This window comes from Xenopus laevis, chromosome 1S (assembly GCF_017654675.1).
Source record: "Xenopus laevis strain J_2021 chromosome 1S, Xenopus_laevis_v10.1, whole genome shotgun sequence".
Classification (NCBI taxonomy): domain Eukaryota; kingdom Metazoa; phylum Chordata; class Amphibia; order Anura; family Pipidae; genus Xenopus; species Xenopus laevis.
In genome coordinates this window covers 194,055,534-194,079,249 of record NC_054372.1, presented here as the reverse complement: position 1 = coordinate 194,079,249, position 23,716 = coordinate 194,055,534, and the positions used below count along the sequence as shown (strand labels likewise).

Sequence of the window (23,716 nt, the reverse complement as noted above, 5' to 3'; positions counted from 1 at the left end):
CTTTTTCACACAGGCCCATGTAGATTTGGAGTTTTTTTTCTCCCTTAATAACGTAAACCTTCATTTAAAAACTGCATTTTGTGTTCAATTATGTTATCTTTGACTAAAAGTTAACGGTTTTTGATGAGCAGAAACATTTAAGTGTGACAAACATGCAAAAGAATAAGAAATCAGGAAGGGGGCAAATAGTTTTTCACACCACTGTATATACTTGGGTGTAAATAAACTAAACAGCACAATAGGGGGTCCAACAGTGGACAAAAGAAGAGTCACAACAGGAAGAAGGAAATCTTTTATTAGTGTATTCACATATTCGGCAAATGCAACACGCACAAAGCTTATGTCTTTAGTTCACAAGTTCTACCAATACACAAATCTACTGGTAAAACTAGTTCACAAACGTTAATTTGCCAATTACGTTTTCTTCTGTAATGGTTTAGCTTTCCGACTCGTAGGCTCTGCGATTACCTCTATGTTCTAAACGATATGGCGTACGATAAAAGAGATGACCATTCTCCGTGATTTTGCTGAATGAGGAGACATCCCAACACTGTCCACATTTGTTTTTTTTTATTGGTTTATTGTTTGTTCAGAAAGCCAAGGAGTAGTCACTAGCTGTACTCACAAAGTACACGACTAGTGTAAAAATTTATAGCCGAGAGGAGAAGGCAAAACTGCCACAATTAGAGAAGATTGACAGTTAGCAAGAGAACAAAATGGTTAGTAAGATGTACATATTAAAGCCAGAGTACCCTTTCCCTATCCTCAGACATCCATAGAATAGAATTCTAAATATTGTATAGGTTTCCAAATGTAGTGTCCAAGGTTTCACAATAACATGCACTTAAAAAAAAAAAATAACCCTTCCTCTGCTGGTTACACTTCTGAGCCCAAAACGACGAAGGCTCCAGTGCATGGCTGCCAACTGGTACAGATTGTGATCAATCCAATATCAGAACCACGGCTGGGTGATAAAAATATCTCCATGGTTACTTGATCACCGTTTTACCAGATTAACACCAATTCAGGCGATATGTTTTTGGAAAATTCGCAAGGAGAGAGGAAGCGGGACAGATGTTTCATTCATTAGAACTTATAAAAATAGCAAGTAGTCAAAAAAAAATACAAATATAAGAGGGCAAAAATAATAATAATAATAATGACAAAACTCAAACGGTTTTGATTCTGAAACGACTAAGTAAAAGTAGGAAGCAGGCACGCTATTTGCTGTAACTAAAATGTATAACTGCACAATAGAGTAACTGGAGAACAATATACAGGACATGTACATAAGGACTACACGTGTTTAACCGTCGGGACACTAAACGCTTTGCCCAATAATACGCCGCTAAATGTCCTTTAAAAGTGTCCCGTTTCCTGGTAGGAGTCATTTATACACGAATATTTCATCTACTTTAAGAGTATCAGAAACATAATCCAACAAGGTGCTTTACGTTGATAGGACCTCAAGTGCTGTTTTCGCTTTTTTTTGTTTTTTTGGATTGTAAACAGTTCATGGGGACCACACACAAATACTATGACAGACAAACTGAATCGAGTCTGTTGCTGGGACTTCAGTTGCCGCCCACAGGTAATACATAAAAGAGGAGACCATTAGGACATGCTTGAGCAGCGGACTGAAGGGGATCCCATCTGTGTCAACACTTTGTCCAACCACTGCAAAGGTCCATTCAGGTGAAGCTCAATCCAGCATGGAGTGCTTGTAACGGTCTGTCGCCTACAGACAAAGAGAGGAGGGTTAAGCTCATGCACACAGAATTTTAAAAGGCACAGTAGAATCTCAGCGACAAAGCAGGGTAATGCTGGATTACAATTGGTATCAGGATCTGTGCCACAATGCTATACAGATAGCTAGAATCTCAGCTGCCATAAAGCAGGACAGGACTGCTGCTTACAATGGGGATCAGATAGGATCTGTGCAGCCACTGGGACAGAATGTTCTGTTATACAGATAGCTAGAATCTCAGCTGCCATAAAGCAGGACAGGACTGCTGCTTACAATGGGGATCAGATAGGATCTGTGCAGCCACTGGGACAGAATGTTCTGTTATACAGATAGCTAGAATCTCAGCTGCCATAAAGCAGGACAGGACTGCTGCTTACAATGGGGATCAGATAGGATCTGTGCAGCCACTGGGACAGAATGTTCTGTTATACAGATAGCTAGAATCTCAGCTGCCATAAAGCAGGACAGGACTGCTGCTTACAATGGGGATCAGATAGGATCTGTGCAGCCACTGGGACAGAATGCTCTGCCTGTACTTTACTATACAAGGGATGACTGTAACAAAGAGAGTAGGACAGAATTTAGCTAAAAATGTGTATAAACCAAACTCGAAATAAAACACCCCATAAAAATGTGGGTAATTATATGTTCTGTGCTTAAAATGGTGATCACTTATGAAAATGTAGGGTGGACGAGAGATTTACCTGTATTCAGCACCCCAGCCTTTTACAAAGCTCATCCTTATGGTGCACATTCGCGTTAACTGATAAACTGCTTCAAAGCCTTGATTCACCGACTGAGCGAGGAGAGCAGCAAACTCTTGGTTATTAAAAATCTTCAGATTGCATCCTGTGAGAAAGAATATACTCATTTACTATACGTTTCAATCTCTACAGGAAAAGTAAATACTAATGGACAGCAAGCATTCACATGGAAATAAATTCTCACTGGATGTTCATTTTATAAAAACATTGCCGTCAAACGGGATCCTTACATTTTTTTTAAAGGACATGTAAATTTAATCAATCAAGAGCCTCTTTTGTTATCACTAAATACCTGCCACTCTGGTTGTTCAAAGGTTAATAGCAAGGCTGCAGCAACTATTAAATTGGTCTTCATTATTTATGTAAGGCTACACATTTTTTGTTATTGCTACTTTTTATTATTTATCTTTCTATTCAGGCCTCTCCTATTTATATTCCAGTCTCGTATTCAAATTAATGCATGGTTGCTAGGGTAATTGGGAACCTAGTAACTAGATTGCTGAAATTGCAAACTGAAGAGCCGCTGAATAAAAAGCTAAATAACTCAAAAACCACAATTAATAAAAAGTGAAAACCAATTGCAAATGGTCTCAGAACACAAAATAGTAAGTTTTTTTTAAGCCCTGTGCTGTTGCAAATATTTTAAATAAAAATATCTTGATACCGTTTCCTCACATTTAACTATTAAAAACAGACCAAGTTTTCTCCAATCCCATCTAAGGGTAAGGTATGCCCATAATACCCATGTTTGTCGTTAGCTGCAATCATTCTTTTTTTTATGGTTAAACTTATTGCACCCTATATTTATTTTTGTTGCAAACCAAGATGAAGTCAGATCAACTGTGTTCTCAGAAAGGGTGCTGGTGTAATTACAAAAAACAGCGACAATAATTGGAGGGATTAACTAGGGGACAGGAAGGATTGACAGAACCTGCTATAAAAAAAGTAGTAATTAAAAAAAAAAAAAAAAAAAAAAAAAAAAACAGACAGGCTGAGGTTTATTTTTTTAGGCAGCAGCCTCTAAATGTACAAGGGTCTGAACAGAAGAATTAAACTGCCCCTACATATATAATAAATATACTTATTTATAGTAGGTATCAACTATTTTGGATTCGGCCAAACTTTGCGAAAGTCGGTTGAATACCGAACCGAATAAGCAAATTAGGGGTGTGAAGGGGAAAACTTTTTACTTCCTTGTTTTGTGACAAAAGGTCACCCATTTCCCTCCCTGCCCCTCATTTGCATATGCAAATTAGGATTTGGTTCAGCTGGGCAGAAGGATTCGGCCGAATCCCAAACTGAATCCAGGATGCGGTGCATCCCTAATTTTTAGTAGGGTTTACCGACCATATATTTTCCATTAAAAAGTTCATAAATCATGAGGGGATCATTTATATACTTCTAAAATTCTTATTCTATATACTTGCTTGCCTCCACTAAGGCTTTCTGTACAGACTACAAACACACTTTGGCTGCTGTTCAGATGTGGGCTATGGAGAATCTGTGGGTTCTATGGACAGGAGATGCAGCAGTTATTGATATTTGAATATATTGATATGGCAGGTGCAGAGTATAAATCCATCAAAATGGTGACTGTAAAGTTGAGCTCTTCTTCTGCTCTCCCTGCCCACCACCGTCAAATGCCGGCTTCCGACTTCTTCTTTTATAGACAATGCGCCTGCTCGCCTCGCCCCTTTTGTGACGTCATCGGCGTTGCGGGTCTATAAAAGCAACCCGGAAGTCGGATGCGGGCCGAGGTAGGGTGGGATAGGGTCGGGTGCGGGTCAGGGAAATGCCGACCTGCACATCACCAATGTCCACTGACCTGGAGGTATCTTACATACAGTTGCTGGATGCCAACCATACCGCTGGTTACAGTTTGGACTCTGGACAAAAATAGCACTATCACTTAGGCACTCTGCAAACACCTCTCCACCGATGTAATATAGCCGGACTCCTCTTCCTACACAGGACAACAGCCAAACAGAGATCGTTAGCAAGGATAATAGAATAGCAAGTAAACAGTTACAGAAAAAGACATATGTTCAGCATAAGCCAAATAAATAGGACGTCCACTGAAAGGAGTTGTGCAATTTATCTTGGTTTGAAGTTATAAAGCATTGTTTGTAGGCCTTAATGCCAAAAGATAGTGAGCTCTGTATGAGCAACTCACTAACTCCAATTGCGGTTTCAGGATTACAGATAAGAAGTTCACTATTACAGGGGTTTACGGTCAGTGATCTGCTTAAACAACATTTGATTAAAGGAACAATAACACCAAAAAACTGAAGTGTTTAAAGGATGACAATCGAATGTAGGGTTTCCCTGTACTGGTAAAACTGGTGTATTTGCTTTAGAACTCTACAATAGTTTATATAAATAAGCTGCTGTGTAGCCATGGGGGCAGCCATTCAAGCAGCTTGTTTATATAAACTATAATAGTACTGTGTATCCTGTGCTTAAATGGCTGCCCCCATGGCTACACAGCAGCTTGTTTATATAAACTATAGTAGTACTTATCTGTTATCTACTGTGTATCCTGTGCTTGAATGGCTGTCCCCATGGCTACACAGCAGCTTGTTTATATAAACTATAGTAGTACTTATCTGTTATCTACTGTGTATCCTGTGCTTGAATGGCTGCCCCCATGGCTACACAGCAGCTTGTTTATATAAACTATAGAAGTACTTATCTGTTATCTACTGTGTATCCTGTGCTTGAATGGCTGCCCCCATGGCTACACAGCAGCTTGTTTATATAAACTATAGTAGTACTTATCTGTTATCTACTGTGTATCCTGTGCCTGAATGGCTGTCCCCATGGCTACACAGCAGCTTGTTTCTATAAACTATAGTAGTACTTATCTGTTATCTACTGTGTATTCTGTGCTTGAATGGCTGCCCCCATGGCTACACAGCAGCTTGTTTATATAAACTATAGCAGTACTTATCTGTTATCTACTGTGTATCCTGTGCTTGAATGGCTGCCCTCATGGCTACACAGCAGTAGCAAACACACTAGTGAAGCGCAACAGTACATTATATTGTCATTCCTTTTAAACACTTTAATTTTTTTGGTGTTACTGTTCCTCTTAAGTTTTATTGTTATGTACAACATATACTAAAACTAATGTTTTTTTTAGTGCTATTTTTCTGAACTAATACAGAAATACATAGATCATTGAAATTTTACTATAAATAAGAATACCTATATGACGCCTGGTCATTTCCACCGTGGCATTCCGGTTCACATTTGAGAGTAAACCTAAACAGAACCTTTCAGAGTTTGAGGGGTCTGTAAAGCCGTCCACGGTAAGAGACGGTTGCGATGCATGGAAAGTTTCTCCCACTCGCTGATTCAGTTCATAGTATGCTATAGAGCACCAAAAAGCAGGTTCCGAATAGGTGACAGGTTGCAAATCTTTAAAAAAAAAAATGCAATTCTTTTGTTACAGACTCAAAACTATTTTTTCCTATCAATAAGAAATGGCAGGGACAGAGGATACTTGTCGCAATATTTAAACATCCAATGCCTGTGCACTAAAGTCTACTGGAGAAACCAGAATATATTATGAAGCTCCAGAATATAGGTCTCAATAAAAGCTTGATTTTTTTGTGCCCCAAAAATTAAAGGGGATGTAAAGGGAAAAAAATAAAATCCCATTTTTACTTTCTTTAATGAAAAAGAAATTATCTCCAATATACTTTAATTAAACAACGTGCGCCGTTTTTATAAGAAACCTGACTGTATGCAGCGAAATTCTCCCTTCAATTCACTTGCTCCGACAGCTGCAGTTAGGAAACTTCAGACTAGGGATGCACCGAATCCAGTTCGGGATTTGGGCAGGATTCCGAGAATCCTTCTGCCCGGCAGAAACAAATCCGAATCCTAATTTACATATGCAAATTAGGAGTGGGGAGGGAAATTGCATGACTTTTTGTCACGAAACATGAAAACATATTTTCCCCTTTCCTATCCCTAATTTGCATATGCAAATTAGGATTTGGTTTGATATTCGGCCGAATCTTTTGCAAAGGATTCAGGGGTTCAGCCGAATCTAAAATAGTGGATTCGGTGCATCCCTACATCAGACGTCCCACGGAAACGATCATACTTTCAAACAACAGGGGGGCCTCTCCCCCACCTTACTTCCCAGAACTCAAGCAGCTTTGTTTGTTTCCCTGTAACAACTGTGTAGATTTGTATCCACAGACCCAGTGCAGTCTGTATATTCTGATTATTAATCAGTCTTGCTGTATCGGCTTCTGGCAGATATTATTTGACTTGTGTTTTGATAATTTATGACGATCCCTAAGCTTAACCTCCCAACTGAAGCCCAGACCACACTGAGCATGTGCGTAGTCTTGGTCTTGCAAAGATGTTTAAAGTGAACCTGTCACCCAGACACAAAAAGCTGTATAATAAATGTCCTTTTCAAATTAAACATGAAATCCAAATTCTATTTTTTATTAAAGCATTCATAGCGGCATAGAGGCGGGGCAGACAATTACTTTCACTTTCCATTCAGCACTTCCTACAAATTGCCGTTATTCCCCCGTTCTCTTCACCATTTAATTGTGTAACCAGGGCATAGGGCATTCTGATTCAGAGATGATACAAGGTTAGTCTTAATAACAGTGTCCACAAAATGGCTCCTGCCTGCTTGTTATAATTATGAGTTCCCAGACTGAAGGAAACAAGATTCAAATAATTTATATAGCGTAATTAAAGTTGATTTTGCTTGACTGATGTGATAAAATAGGATTATGAATAATGTTTTTGGGAGACGGGTCCCCTTTAACAAAGTTACAAGATGACAGCCCCCTGTGACAACTCTAAAAGCATAAATCATTTGTTTCATTGGGCTTGTGGTGTAGTAAGTTCATGTTTATATTTAGTATACAAAACACAGCATTTCTAACATTATTCTATTTTAGACTCTAGTTGCCCTTTAGGAAACAACCAGACGCTGCATAGTACAGCTACTTTTATTTCACCAGGCCTAGTTTACATTCTGTGAGATGATACAAGATTCAAAAACTCACCGAGATTGTGGTTGACTGGAGAAAGCGTACTCGGAGACAGCTCAGCTGGCGACCCTGTACGTTTAGAAAATGAAATACACAGGGGTTACTTTGACATAATGTGGTTTATATGTATACAAAATAACTTAATTTAGGGTTCTGTAGAAACACAGGCAAAGTAGTCTGGTCCAGCAGCTCATAACTTCGATTATCAATTCGATTTCACACTACTGTAACCAGAACTTACAACTCTTTTTTTTTTTTTTTTTAATTCTTTATTTATGAAAAGTTTTACATTAAATCAAAATGTATATCTGTACCATTCCGCCTATTAAACACAATGAAGTGGAATAAGGTAAAATATCACTTAAATAAAAAGATTGACAGAAAAAGAACAAGGGGGGGATATTGCTTTCCTGGTAGTTCTTGCATTTTTGTTTGAGATGGGGTGTCATAAAAAAATGTATCCTACAATTATCCTCAGGTTTTTCCAAGGTGACCAGATTCTCCAGAAGTTTCTTTATTTTCCCTTTGTTTATAGCAGCTATTTCCTCAAATGTTTAATCTCTTCCATAGCGTTAACCCATTCTATTATAGAATAATCGAGGATTTCCACTTTTTTGGAATTAAAGCTTTTGCTGCCTGCAACATAAAGAGTGTCAAATGATTTTAGGGATGCACCGAATCCAGGATTCTCCCTTTTTCAGCAGGATTCAGATTCACCCGAATCTTTCTGCCTGGCGCAACCAAATCCGAATTCTAATTTGCATATGTAAATTAGCGGCGGGTAGGGAAATCACATGACTTTGTCACAAAAGAACAGCTTTTCCACTTTTTCCTTTCCTGCCCTAATTTGCATATGCAAATTAGGATTCAGTTGGGTATTTGGTTGAGCCTTTTACTAAGGATTCGGGGATTCAGCCGAATCCCAAATAGTGGATTCGGTGCATCCCTAAATGATTTTTAATAATCTTGGTTGAATCATAGCGTAGGGCCACTAAAGCAGGAATATCTGGCTCCTTTGAAAAGGGAGTTATTTTTTGAATATTATTAAAGATCTTTATTTCTTTGCACTCAAACCAAATATGTAGTGGGGTCCCTTCACTCACTCGGCATCTCAACACATTTTATCTGGTTGCGGAAACATTTTATACAATCTTGAAGGTGTTAATACCAACCCATTAATTTATCATTTGTTTCTTGAGTCTTTAAAGCCATAGAGCCTTTGTGTAGTGACATCATAATTCTTTGCCAAATTGGTTCTGGTAACACCTTGTTAACCAGGAGATTATATATAGTTGAAAGTGGTTTCTTTGTTTTAGAGAGATACTGATATTAAACTTTCCCTCCAAATTAATGCGCTCTTCACTTTTCCTAATCGTAATGCATTCATAAAATTGTTTATTTGGTTGTAACACCACACGTCTCTTGGATGTTTACCCCATATCTTTTCAATATTTGCTAAGGGTATTACTTTCCCTTTTGAAATGAAATTTGCAATCACTGTCCATTTATTATTAAGTATAGATGCACATAATCCAGGATTCGGTTCGGGATACGGCAAGGATTCTGCCATTTTTCAGCAGGATTCAGCCAAATCCTTGTGCCTGGCCCAACCGAATCTGAATTTGCATATGTAAATTAGGGGCGGGTAGGGAAATCACGTGACTTATTTTTTCCCCACTTTTTCGTTTCCTGACCCTCATTTGCATATGCAAATTAGGATTCGGATTGGTATTGGCCGAATCTTTCCCCAAGGATTCGGCCGAATCTTTCCCCAAGGATTCGGCCGAATCTTTCCCCAAGGATTCGGGCGAATCTCAAATAGTGGATTCGGTGCGTCCCTATTATTAAGCTTTCCCCAATGGGCAAATGCCCTTTTGTCATAGGACGGCAAAAATCTGGGTTTTGATTTGACAGAACTTACAACTTAGCTGGCCTGCACTTCTCAGAGTGAGAACTTACTTTAAAAAAAAATCCTTTTTTACACACTGCTACAATCATAATCATAATTGATGCCTCTTTTCTTCTTTTTTTTTTAAACCATATACTTTGTTATTCATATGGCAGCAATTGTGAATCCATATCAATATTCTCATAGAAATGAAAAGCATAGAGTCATACCTGTGTCCATGCTTTGGTTAAGTTGCTGATCGCTAGTTTCTCCATCTTCACTAATATATCCAGGAGGTGGTGTTTCTGCAAAAATTAGAATTAAAAATGTGTCTCCTGAACTACTCCATCGTGAGAATGAAATCTTACACCAAACATGAAAAGATCTGATTGCAAGGATGGGTCACAGGACAAGCAGATCGCAACACTGTTTGGCCAAACCAGACAGCTCTAACTTTAAAGGACATGTAAACCCCCTCCACAAAATTGTAATCAGAAACAGCCTCTTTAAAATCTTTATATAACGGCCACTATGGTTGTTACAGTAAGACTGCAGCATCCCCTTAATTACTTAGAAAACCTTCTTCTCCTCTAACCCACTCAGCCCTCCCTCAGGAATTTCCTTTGGCTGTTGGCATATAAGTATGCTCTGTTCTTCTCAGCTCATTAATCACACCCTCCAGTCCAACAGCCAATGAAGAGATAGCATTACTGGTACCCATAGAAACTCTGCTCTAGCTGTCTGAACTTGTTTTTTTCTCCTAACCACCTCTCCTGGGCTTAGCTTAACCATTACAGTGTTCAACCCCAGCAGAACTTTTCATCAAAGTATGTTGTGCCTGTGTAAGCCTGCATTCTGCATTGCATAAACTTTACAGCAAACATGTCCTGTTTGCAGATGTCAGTGTTACTGATAATGTGTCAGAGGGAAAATGGACGCCAGGTGAAAGCTGCCATTTGTTTTAGGAAAATGTGATGGTGCTGACAAATGGAGGGGTATATGCAGTACAAATGATGTGGCGTGGGTGGGGAAGATATGCCCAACTTATATACATGGTAGGAAAATGTAGGCTTTACATGTCCTGTTAAGATTTTTTTTCTTTTTAATTGTTTGATGTGAAGGAGATTTTGCGGTGTTCCACCACTCATTAATGGTATTTGGTTTCAGTGTGACTGGTGGAGTCTGTACCCACATAAGCAGACCAACGTGGAATGTCTAAGGCTAGGTAAAACTAATGGAGGTTGCCCTTTATTAGCATCACCCAATGGATAGACATCAGATAAAAAGAATTACCTGGAATATAATTGCTCTGAGGTTCAATTCCTGCAGGAAAATTAGTGTTTTCTGGAATGGAATGCGTGTAGTCATCAAGAGGTGGCAGCTCTGTCAAGATTTCTGTGTGCCGTGGAACTAATACCGGCGGTAAAACTGTGGGTAGGAAACGGGAGACTGGTTACACAGCACAAAAACAAGTTTCATGTATTCAAGTTACAACGGAGTTAGAGGGAAAAAAACACAATTATAAATGTTAGTCTGACGTCTGTCAGCGGCTCTGAGGGCCACAATTTGGATATCAATAGCATGGAACCTTTTCAAGCAGATGCCCTGGCCATACACATGCATTTCTGAAAGATTTTTATGGCACCTTAAAAGTGCCAAGGGATTTGTGGCCCCTAAAATGCCCCATAAGCATCTCTGTATGATTTCAATACAACTGGCCATGATGCATAATTATACAAGATTATTTGATGATCTCCATAAAAAAATATTTTGTCAAATATTCACAAGTGCATGGGTTGGATCTGACATCATTATATTGCCTCCTACCCATCATTATTTATTTAAGGGATGTACTGAATCCAGGATTCGGTTCGGGATTCGGCCTTTGTCAGCAGGATTCGGCTGAATCCTTCTGCCTGGCTGAACCGAATCCAAATTTGCATATGCAAATTAGGGGTGGGGAGGGAAATGGCATGACTTTTTGTCCCAAAACAAGGTAAGTAAAAAATGTTTGCCACTTCCCACCCATAATTTGCATACTCAAATTAGGATTTAAGTTTGGTACTCAGCCGAATCTTTCGCTTAGGTTTCAGGGGTTCGGCCGAATCAAAAAAATATAAATTGGATTCGGTGCATCCCTAATTTATTTATATGGCACCAGCAAGTTACACAGCGCTTTACAATACTTTATTACAAATGGGGTCTTAAACCTTGGGAAGCAAGATTTAATTAGCATATCATTTAATACATGAGTGGAAGTGACCGATAAACAGAATCCAGGGAAGAGGCATCAGATGTTTAATGATCACGTCAAACAGATTGCCAAGATATATAAATAAACCACACACAGTTGTGGAAAATAAAAGCCATGTGGAAAATAAACACAGACCGGAAAGTGATAGATTTATATTTATTTTGTGATGCACATATTAGGGATCCATGGAATACATGAAAACTAGCAAAAAACAGAACATTTGCTAAAATAAAGCAATTTTAAAGGGATTCTGTCAATTTTTATGATGTCGTTTTTATTTCTAAATGACACTGTTTACACTGCAAATAATTCACTCTACAATATAAAATTTCATTCCTGAACCAACAAGTGTATTTAGTTGTAATATTGGTGTGTAGGTGCATCTCAGGTCATTTTGCCTGGTCATGTGCTTTCAGAAAGAGTCAGCACTTTAGGATGGAACTGCTTTCTGGCAGGCTGTTGTTTCTCCTACTCAATGTAACTGAATGTGTCTCAGTGGGACCTGGATTTTACTATTGAGTGCTGTTCTTAGATCTACCAGGCAGCTGTTATCTTGTGCTAGGGAGCTGCTATCTGGTTACCTTCCCATTGTTCTTTTGTTTGGCTGCTGGGGGAAAAAGGGAGGGGGGGGGGTGACATCACTCCAACTTGCAGTACAGCAGTAAAGAGTGATTGAAGTTTATCAGAGCACAAGTCACATGACTGGGGGCAGCTGGGAAACTGACAATATGTCTAGCCCCATGTCAGATTTCAAAATTAAATATAAAAAAATCTGTTTTCGCTTTTGAGAAACAGATTTCAGTGCAGAATTCTGCTGCAACAGCGCAAATAACTGATGTATTTTTTTTTTTTTTTTTTTTAAAAATGTAGAAAGGAGTCACACACAGTAAGCCATGTGGAAAATAAAAACAGATCGGAAAGCTTTGTGATGCAAGACTTCATATTACATATTAGGGACCCATGGAATACATGAAAACTAGCATAAAACAGAACATTGGCCAAAATAAAGCAAAAATTAAATTGTGTAAAAAGAAAAAAAAGGTATCCCAGTAACTGAATGCAGAAAGGATGTTCCAGCAGCTTTTTTAAACTAATTGATCAGATCTGATCTAGGGCTTTACAAAGACAAAGACAAGACAACTCTGCAAACTAATAACGGCAAGGCAGGTTGCAAGGCATGGCTTTAATTATTTTAACAAATTAAACCAGTTTTTCTCAATATTTCTAAGCCTATGAAAGACAGGTCTTTCCAGTTTCAGTTGCTAAGGTGCACATTTGCTTCTTTTTTGAATTTACTGCACACAAATAAAGGATAAATAGGCAGCTGTCAGTTTTTCACATATCGGGCTGATGTTTAGGGACTTAAGTAGTAAAAGGAGCAACATTTCACACAAGGGGGGTGGGGCAACTGCCCACCAATATTTTCACCTTGCCTGAAGGTCAAGTTGTAATTTGACAAACTTTGAACAAATACAATACAAATTCAGTCTGAGTTAAAGGGGAACTATGGCAAAAATCTAAATTTAATATAAGCCTCATCACATTGACATAAGGAACTTTCTAAATACAAGCAATTAAAAATTCTGCATTGTTTCTGAAATAATCAAGTTTATCTTCACTATCCCTCTCTCAGCATCTGTTTCTCTTCATTCTCTCTTCATGCAGCAGTTGGGTGTCAGATATTCATTGACAGTTAGATCCAATATTTCTTATAGGGGGGCTCCTTTCCTAGCAGATGTATTAGAGCTCACTCAAATAACTGATTCCAGTACAAACAAAATCTAACAAAATAACTGCCTTTTGCACAAATCCTGCATGTAGAGAGACATGATGACTGGTGATTTTAAAGGGATACTGTCATGGGAAAAAATTTTTTTTTCAAAATGAATCAGTTAATAGTGCTGGTCCAGCAGAATTCTGCACTGAAATCCATTTCTCAAAAGAGAAAACAGATTTTTTTATATTCAATTTTGAAATCTGACATGGGGCTAGACATATTTTCAATTTCCCAGTTGCCCCAAGTCATGTGACTTGTGCTCTGATAAACTTCAATCACTCTTTACTGCTGTACTGCAAGTTAGAGTGATATCACCCCCTCCCTTTTCCCCCCAGCAGCCAAACAAAAGAACAATGGGAAGGTAACCAGATAGCAGCTCCCTAACACAAGATAACAGCTGCCTGGTAGATCTGAGAACAACACTCAATAGTAAAAACCCATGTCCCACTGAGACACATTTAGTTACATTGAGAAAGAAAAACAGCAGCCTGCCAGAAAGCATTTCTCTCCTGAAGTGCAGGCACAAGTCACATGACCAGGGGCAGCTGGAAAATTGATAAAATGTCTGGCCCCTATTGAGAAGTGCTCTCCTCATTTTTTGAAATTTTGTCACTGGTTGGGATAGCGGTTTACCCAAGCGAGGATCGATGCATTCCTAAAAAAAGATTGAAAAGGCAGTGCGGAGGACATCATTCGTTTATTCTTTTGAGAAATGGATTTCAGTGCAGAATTTTGTTCGAAGAGCACTATTCACTGATTCATTTTAAAAAAAAAAATTTTTCCCATGACATCCCTTTAATTGAGTGAGCTCTAATACATCTTCTAGGCAAAAGGAGCCCCCCTATAAGATATATTGGATCTAACTGTCAATGAATATCTGACACCCAACTGCTGAATGAAGAGAGAATGAAGAGAAACAGATCCTGTGAGAGGAATAGTGAACATAAACATAATTTCAGAAACAATGCAGAATTCTTAATTGATTGTATTTAGAAAGTTTCTTATGTCAGTATGTGGAAGCTTATATAAAATTTTAATTTTCGCGATTGTTCCCCTTTAAATGCGACACGGCATTAGTAATGATCTTTTGGTTGTTTAATGAAGTAATGAAATATTGTTTTTACCTGGTGTCTCTACCCTCTGATAATGGTAAGGATTGACACATACTTCATCTTTTTTAAGGTTAAAAGCATATTCACAATTTTCGACTGCTTTCAGTTCGTGATGACTGTGCAGGTCTGGCCAGCGCCACAGCCGGCTGTAGATAACGTGGGGCAATCCTTTACGGTGAGACACCTGGAGTCGACCATCAAGAGACCTACATGGTGAAATGAGGATATTAGAGAAAAAATAAAAAATAATTAATACAGTGCCAACAATTCAGTCAGAGGGAAGAAATAACACCAATGCAGGAGAAAGAAGGAGGAATCTTCACAGCGGAGGACAACACACGATAAAAAAAGCAAAGCTTTATTGACAGCCACACACAGGTAGGTACACACTGGAGACAAAGGGATCAGTTGGAACTTAAAGGGGAACTATCACAAAAAATTTTATTTAATATGAGCTTCATCGTACTGAAATAAGAAACTTTTTAAACACAAATTAAAAATTCAGCATCGTTTATGAAATAATCAATTTTATCTTCACTATCCCTCTCTCAGCACCTGTTTCTCTTCATTCAGATATTCATTGACAGTTAGATCCAATATAGGGGGGCTCCTTTCCTAGAAGATGTATTAGAGCTCACTAAAATAACTGATTCCAGGAAAAACAAAATCTAACAAAATAACTGCCTTTTGCACAAATCCTGCATGTAGAGAGACATGATGTCTGGTGAGTTTAATAGAGTGAGCTCTAATACATCTTCTAGGCAAAAGGAGCCCCCTATAAGATATATTGGATCTAACTGTCAATGAATATCTGACACCCAACTGCTGCATGAAGAGAGAATGAAGAGAAACAGATAGTGAAGATAAACTTGATTATTTCAGAAACAGTAAAGGATATTTAAATGATTGTATTTAGAAAGTTTCTTATTTCTGTAAACCGAAGCTTATATTCAATTTTCATTTTCACGATAGTTCCCCTTTAAACTCTACACACCTGCCAAGAGAAAATTAGTTGAGAAGTAAAACTAGTTTGGAAGGGGGTAGGAAGGACATAAATACACAGTAACTGCACTAAGGCATACAGAGAATGCAATTAAACGCAATATTGTCATGCAAAAACAAAAAAAAGAGAGAGCAGGAACACGGAAGGAGCAGAAACAGAAGCAAGCCACAGAGCAAGGCGCTAACATTTAACCTAAATCAAGAGCAGCTCCCACCAAAATGCTCTGCGGGCCTTTCCAAAGCAGCAGGGTTCTTATTAAAGCAGAAACAGGAGCATTAATGTCTGTCTCCCTGCATTGCTCTACATTGGATGCTTTTGACCTGGACAGTAACGAGACTGGACCTAAACGCTAGACTGAAGGCACAAATCTATCAGCCAGAAGCTGCCACTGGATAGAAGCATGTTATGAAGCAGTAAAACAAAACAAAAAAATAAAATAGTTAAAAATTAAAAAAAAAAAAAAATCTTAAAATAAAATAAAGTGAATTCAAATTTTGGGCTCCGTTAAACACAAACGTACAGCCGGTACTCACCACCAGAGACTAACTGCATATGTATATACACAAATGCAGATGTAAATGATTGTGAAATGATCAAAAGACAGAAATTAAAAGAAAATAAAAAGACAAACCAGGAAGCCTAGAAGAGTGGGACTGTAGCTTAAAGGATACGTAAATCTTTAAAACAAGTGTAAAATTGATGAGGGGGCTATTCTAAGCACTTTTGCAATTTAGATTCATTATGTATGTATTCTTAATTCCAAGATATTAAGGGATACATGTACTGTTAATATGAATGAATTTTGTTACAACAGCGCCACCTGCTGGTCAGTTTCCCACCAGTCTGACCACCAAGTAGTCAAGGAAGTTGTCAGGAGAAAGAAAGAGGCTGCTCTGATGTTCTTCTGCTTAGGAATAAAATTAGAAACCTTTCTCAAATCTTTCCTAAGCAGAAGAACATCAGAGCAGCCTCTTTCTTTCTCCTGACAACTTTCTTGACTACTTGGTGGTCAGACTGGTGGGAAATTGACCAGCAGGTGGCGCTGTTGTAACAAAAATTCATTCATATTAACAGTACACATTTCCCTTAATTTCTTGGAATAAAAACAAAATAAATAATGAATGTAAATTGCAAAAGTGCCAAGAATAGCCCCCTCATCAGTTTTACATTCACTTATTTCAAAGGTTTACTTATCCTTTAATATGAAGACATTATGACTGAAAACAGAATTGTGGAATGGCTCACATGACCTACTGTATATAGCATGCTCTGCTGAAACTGTTCTATGCTGCAAACTATGGCTGCTTTGGGGGGAAAATATTGAATTGGTTGATTTCTTTGGTCAAAACATCAGCTAAAATCTAGTTTATGTTTGGCACATTGGCACAGGGCTGTTTCAGAAGCATCCTGCAATACAATATCTCACTACAGCAGCCCCCCGACCCCTAACTTCTTTCTCCCCAAAGAGCTCTATGGTGAGACAGAGTGCAAAATATTCACCTGGTTTGTTCAGAGAAGCTGTAAAGGCCTGTGGTATCCCACTGATCTATGGTATTTGGTGTACTCAGTCCCCAAATTTCAGAGCAAGTGCTGTGCATAAATTGAAAAACAAAAAATTGATGTGAACATGGAAGCATGGTTACTTGAGATATACCATGATGCAAAACATGGGAAAATGCACAGAATACTTCCTTCACATGTAAGATACAAAGCATGGCATCACCGGTGCAAAGGAAGTGAGTCAATGGAACAGGTGACCAGGTAAAGCTATGGAAATGCTGAATGTTGAATACCGAGGAACTGTGATTATATGGAGCTCAAAATACTGCGGCCAACAAGCCCCCCCCCCCCCGGATGGCAATGAAGCGGAACACAGCCAACATATACAAGTCATGGTGCTTATGGTTCCAACAGTTAAAGGGATTCGTCATGATTTTTATGATGTAGTTTTTATTTCTAAATGACACTGTTTATACTGCAAATAATTCACTCTACAATATAAAATTTCATTCCTGAACCAACAAGTGTATTTAGTTGTAATATTGGTGTGTAGGTGCATCTCAGCTCATTTTGCCTGGTCATGTGATTTCAGAAATAGCCAGCACTTTAGGATGGAACTGCTTTCTGGCAGGCTGTTGTTTCTCCTACTCAATGTAACTGAATGTGTCTCAGTGGGACCTGGATTTTACTATTGAGTGTTGTTCTTAGATCGACCAGGCAGTTATCATCTTGTGTTAGGGAGCTGCTATCTGTTTAGCTTCCAATTGTTCTGTTAGGCTGCTGGGAGGGAAAGGGAGGGGGTGATATCACTCCAACTTGCAGTTCAGCAGTAAAGAGTGACTGAAGTTTATCAGAGCACAAGTCACATGACTAGGGGCACCTTGGAAATTGACAATGTGTCTAGCCACATGTCATATTTCAAAATTAAATATAAAAAAATCTGTTTGCTCTATTGAGAAATGGATTTCAGTGCAGAATTGTACTGGAGCAGCACTATTAACTGATGCATTTTGTAAAAAACATTTTTTTCCCATGACAGTAACCCTTTAATCACAAGAAAGTATTAGAATGCAAGTAGGACTAAAACTCTATGGGGCCTGCGAATGAAACCCAGTCCTGGAATAATGCACATAGAATTCAGGGCCTGAGGGCAGAGACCCGGTTACATTAATCCAATTATACGCAAGAGGGGGTGTGTGTGTGTGTGTGGGGGGGGGTGTGTGGGGGTGTGTGTGTGTGGGGGTGTGTGTGTGGGGGGGTGTGTGTGGGTGTGTGTGGGTGTGTGTGGGGGTGTGTGTGTGGGGGGGTGTGTGTGGGTGTGTGTGGGTGTGTGTGGGGGTGTGTGTGTGTGGGGGTGTGTGTGTGTGTGTGTGTGTGTGTGTGTAGCCCTAGGGCCCAACGATCGGATCATAGCGTTGGGTAAAAGGGCTGTCGGATCGCGGGACCGCTTCAACGAACAGATGTGGTCCACGATCCGACGGGTTCTTCGTCCTATCGACATCTGCCTGACTATCGGCCACATATCGAGGAGGAAGTCAGTGGGAGGGCCCCATACATGGGCCACGGTCTGTTGGCAGCTTTTATCAGCCCATGTATGGCCAGGATTTTTTGCCAGAGGACAATTATCTGCCTTCTGCAGCCCATCTGCATGTACTGCAACCTCCCGATGTCTAGTTGAATATAAAAATTCAGGTTAAATTTTGCCCAAATGCTGGTTGACATTCAAGTCAATGGCAGGTGGCATTGATGGTACCAAACAGCCAACCACATGCTAAAGACCCACTTGGAGAAGGTAATATATACACAAGCAGCTAACAGACATTTCAGAACCAAAATGGAATGGAAAAGGTCTTAAAATATACTATATTACAACCTTATACATTTAATAAGCCTGTTTGTTTTTTTTAACTGCTTTAAATGCCCCACACATTTTGACACTTGACCCTCGTCATAGATTCTGGCAGCGGACTTCACGGCATCCATCTTCCGGGTCCTTGATACGCTGACTGGGAGATCGGTATTTCGGCGCATGCGCAGTTGGAGCAATTTGCCGGTTTTCGACAACGGCACATATGCCGAAATTTACGGAGATTGCTGATCTCCCAGTCAGCTTACAGAGGACCCGAAGATGGATGCCGCGAAGTCCGCTGCCAGAATCTGCACCGAGGGGCAAGTATAAAGTATGGGGCATTTCCCTAGGGGGAGGAGGGGAGGGGGGTCTACAGGGTTCCTTCTCCTTTGAAAAAAAACCCAAAAAAAAACCTATGATTTAAAAATGGCTTTACATCTCCTTAATGTAATTCACAGCAGATTTATGAAAGAAATGAAGAAATATAGAATAGCAGTGTATTATGCCCATCTATATATTATACAGGATATGTTAGCACTTTATATAAACCAGTGTTATTAGTAAGATACAATTTATGTTAGCCAAAAAAAAAAAAAAACGTGTGAGCTGCACAACACTGCCCTACAAATACAAACTAACAATAATTGTGACATAATTTGACTTTAGAATCTTAGAAAACAGTTATATAAGGACCCCTGGCATTCCTATTAAATATCTGTGCAGCCACAGCGCAAACACAAGATAATCAAATAGACACTATTACACAACGTGGAATGACAGACATAGGCGATGGAGGGTCGACAACTATCTGCTACAATATTATGTAAGATACCAAACTGGAAAGGTACTGAAATAATTCAAAAACCACAAAAATACATTCATTTGTAGATTGTTTCAGCATTTCACGGTCTGGATCAGTGATCCCCAACCAGTAGCTCGTGAGTAACATGTTACTCTCCAACCCCTTGGATGTTGCTCTCAGTGGCCTCAAAGCAGGTGCTTGTTTTTGAATTCCAGGCTTGGAATCATGTTTTAATTGCATAACACTAAGTATAGTGCCAAGCAGAGTCTCCTGTAGGCTGCCAGTTCACATAGGGGCTACCAAATGGGCAATCACAGCCCTTATTTTTCATGCTTGTGTTGCTCCCCAACTCTTTTTACATTTGAATGTGGCTCACGAGTAAAAAAGGTTGGGGAACCCTGGTCTGGATTATCATGCTGGAGAGCAGAGCCCACGACTGTGCACGCAAGTCAAATGGCAGGAAAATTCTCTTTTCAAGAGCAATTCATCACAAAAGATGGCCATAGATGTGCAGATTTTATTCTCTGTACAGTCTATTGTTTCAGTCTAACGATCTACCATTAACCACTCAGATTAAAATAAGTAGGAAAAATAACCAATCGTACGATGTTCTGCCCCATTAATTGACAGACAATCGTACAAAAGTTATGTCCTACAAATAGAAGTGACAGCCACCTATTGATATCGTCAGATAGACAATACATGCAGAGAAATTATTGGGAAGCCGATATAAACTTTTAAACCTGTCTGATTGACTAAGGGGCAGATGTATGAAGGGTCGAATATCGAGGGTTAATTAACCCTCGATATTCGACTAGGAACTAAAATCCTTCGACTTCGAATATCGAAGTCGAAGGATTTAGCGCAAATCCTATGATCGAACGATCGAAGGATTATTCCTTCGATCGAACGATTAAATCCTTCGAAGGATTTTAATACAACGATCGAAGGAATATCCTTTGATCAAAAAAACTTAGGTAAATATCAAAAACATGCACAGTTTCTCGCTTAAAAACATTTATTGGTGCATATAAACCACAAAAAATAACATATCAATATTCAATTCACACACACCACAAAGCAGTGTCTCCCCCCCAGTCTGCCTACCTGTTAGCCACACCCTCCTGACGCGTTTCGCGCTATTGGGCGCTTCATCAGAGGACTTAGGCAAGCCTATGGGGACCTTCCCCATAGGCTAACATTGACTTCGCTAGCTTTTAGCTGCCGAACTAGGGGGTCGAAGTTTTTTTTAAAGAGACAGTACTTCGACTATCGAATGCTCGAATAGTCGAACGATTTTTACTTCGAATCCTTCGATTCGAAGTCGTAGTCGAAGGTCGAAGTAGCCCAAAAAACACTTCGAAATTCGAAGTTTTTTTAATTCGAATCCTTCACTCGAGCTTTGTAAATGTGCCCCTAAATGACCGATTGCCATGACACGAAAAATGTTGGGCAATTCCACACATGACATGAAAATTATTTGAATCTTCATTTCGTATGAGTTTATCTTTGCATCTATGGCCAAGTCTGACCTATTTCAAACAGGTAGCATAAATACAGAACTATACATATATTTCTAGCAGGGCTTCCCATTCCTTAAAGGGATAGTGTCATGGGAAAAAACATTTTTTTCAAAATGAATCAGTTAATAGTGCTGCTCCAGCAGAATTCTGCACTGAAATCCATTTCCCAAAGGAGCAAACAGATTTTTTTATATTCAATTTTGAAATCTGACATGGGGCTAGACATATTGTCAATTTCCCAGCTGCACCAAGTCATGTGACTTGTGCTCTGATAAACTTCAATCACTTTACTGCTGTACTGCAAGTTGGAGTGATATCACCCCCCTCCCTCCCTCCCCCTAGCAGCCAAACAGAACAATGGGAAGGTAACCAGGGTAACCAGAACAATGGGAAGGTAACCAGATAGCAGCCCCCTAACACAAGATAACAGCTGCCTGGCAGATCTAAGAACAACACTCAATAGTAAAAACCCATGTCTCACTGAGACACATTCAGTTACATTGAGAAGGAAAAACAGCATCCTGCCAGAAAGCATTTCCCTCCTAAAGTGCAGGCACAAGTCACATGACCAGGGGCAGCTGGGAAATTGACAAAATGTCTAGCCCCATGTCAGATTTTAAAATTGAATATAAAAAAATCTGTTTGCTCTTTTGAGAAATGGATTTCAGTGCAGAATTCTGCTGGAGCAGCACTATTAACTGATGCGTTTTGAAAAAAACATGTTTTCCGATGTCAGGATCCCTTTAATGCAGGGCTATTATAAGAAATCCCACTTAGTTGCCCAGGCCAAAGTAAGCAGAGTGGGGCTCCAATATATAAATTGTAAAATTGTATCAGCACATTTAATCTAAGAAAGATATATTGCACTTACAATTTAGCAGAGAATGATTGTTCATCAGTAAAGTCTGTTAACTGTGCTCCTGACTTTCTCATGGGTGATGGTGTGCTGTATACACGCATACATTCACACACACACACTCATATACATACATACATACATACATACATACATACAGCACACCATCACCTTTGAAAAATTGAGGACATTGCCTGAAGTTGCCTCACGAGGAAACTATTTTCAGTTTAGCCTGCGGAGGGCAGGGAGAGATTGTCGTCCCGAAGAAGAGATGACCCTAAAGGTGCGGATACAATTTTACATGATGGGAGAGCGCCACTTGCTTTATGTTTATTTATAGACTTTGCCTGCTTGGGACCAGCAGATTAAAGGGATACTGTCATGGGAAAAAAAAAATGTTCAAAATGAATCAGTTAATAGTGCTGCTCCAGCAGAATTCTGCACAAGATAACAGCTGCCTGGTAGATCTAAGAACAACACTCAATAGTAAAAACCCATGTCCCACTGAGACTCCTTCAGTTACATTGAGAAGGAAAAACAGCAGCCTGCCAGAAAGCATTTCTCTCCTAAAGTGCAGGCACAAGTCACATGATCAGGGGCAGCTGGGAAATTGACAAAATGTCTAGCCCCATGTCAGATTTCAAAATTGAATATAAAAAAATCTGTTTGCTCTTTTGAGAAATGGATTTCAGTGCAGAATTCTGCTGGAGCAGCACTATTAACCGATTCATTTTGAAATTTTTTTTTTCCCATGACAGTATCCCTTTAAGGAGGCAACACCCCACGTAGAACATTTGTTGTAGCATTTAGATAATTTGCATTTAATCCTTGGAGCCTCAAACATTTATTTTTGACCTTTGGAGTTATTTGGACTTTGTTATTCGTTACATTATTTGGTTCTACAGGTAACTGCCTTTAACCGGTCAGAGCCCCTTTCTCTTATCTACATTTTAGGATTGATAAACTCCCATCTGCTCTGTCCAACCCTACGTCCTCCTGAGAAGTCAAAGAAGGGAATACTGGGCATGGGGGTTGTTAAAGGAGAACTATATCCCTTAAACAATGTAGGTCTCTACAAAATATATTGCATAAAACAGCTCATATGTAAAACCCTGCTTTATGTAAATAAAACATTTTCATAATAATATACATTTTAGTAGTATGTGCCACTGGGTAATCATAAATACAAAGCTGCCATTTTAAGAAATAAGGGCCGCCCCCTGGGATCATAGGATTCACGGTGCACACAAACCAAACAAACCATACATGTTAGGTCACATGAGCCAATTAACAGACAGATTTCTGTCTTTTGATCCGACACGGTTTTCAGTTAGAGCTGCAGTATTTCTGGTCAGGTGACCTACACAAAATGGGGCTTCAATGCAAGTGATGTAAAAGGGCAATAATTACTTAAATATGTATACCAATTTGAGAAGATTCTTTAATATGTCAATTAATATGAAAGTATTTTTCAAGTATTCATTTTGAGGGATTAATTTAATCATGATGGCACAGGTGGGCAGGTTGGATGAGAGTGGGTAAGGGTCAGGTGTGGGACACAAATGAGTTTTGTGCATAACTACTAAATGGAGAAGCTGTGGTGGAAGGAAT

The 23,716-nt window shown here is 39.2% G+C and overlaps 1 protein-coding gene across 4 annotated transcripts in view; it reads right to left on the bottom strand.

Moving 5' to 3' along the window:
* Positions 1 to 279: 279 nt before the first annotated feature.
* The window catches only part of smad2.S (SMAD family member 2 S homeolog), a 39,185-nt gene continuing 15,748 nt past the window's right edge, over positions 280 to 23,716 (bottom strand). The window contains exons 3-11 of one of the 4 annotated variants that reach the window (XM_041574880.1): positions 17,076 to 17,165; positions 14,585 to 14,778; positions 10,723 to 10,857; positions 9,660 to 9,734; positions 7,557 to 7,610; positions 5,719 to 5,931; positions 4,337 to 4,474; positions 2,452 to 2,596; positions 280 to 1,738 (exon numbers count right to left, since the gene is read on the bottom strand). In XM_041574880.1, coding sequence (XP_041430814.1) covers positions 1,615 to 1,738; positions 2,452 to 2,596; positions 4,337 to 4,474; positions 5,719 to 5,931; positions 7,557 to 7,610; positions 9,660 to 9,734; positions 10,723 to 10,857; positions 14,585 to 14,778; positions 17,076 to 17,165 — 1,168 coding nt within the window. In that variant the 3' untranslated portion in view covers positions 280 to 1,614. 4 annotated transcript variants of the gene reach the window in all.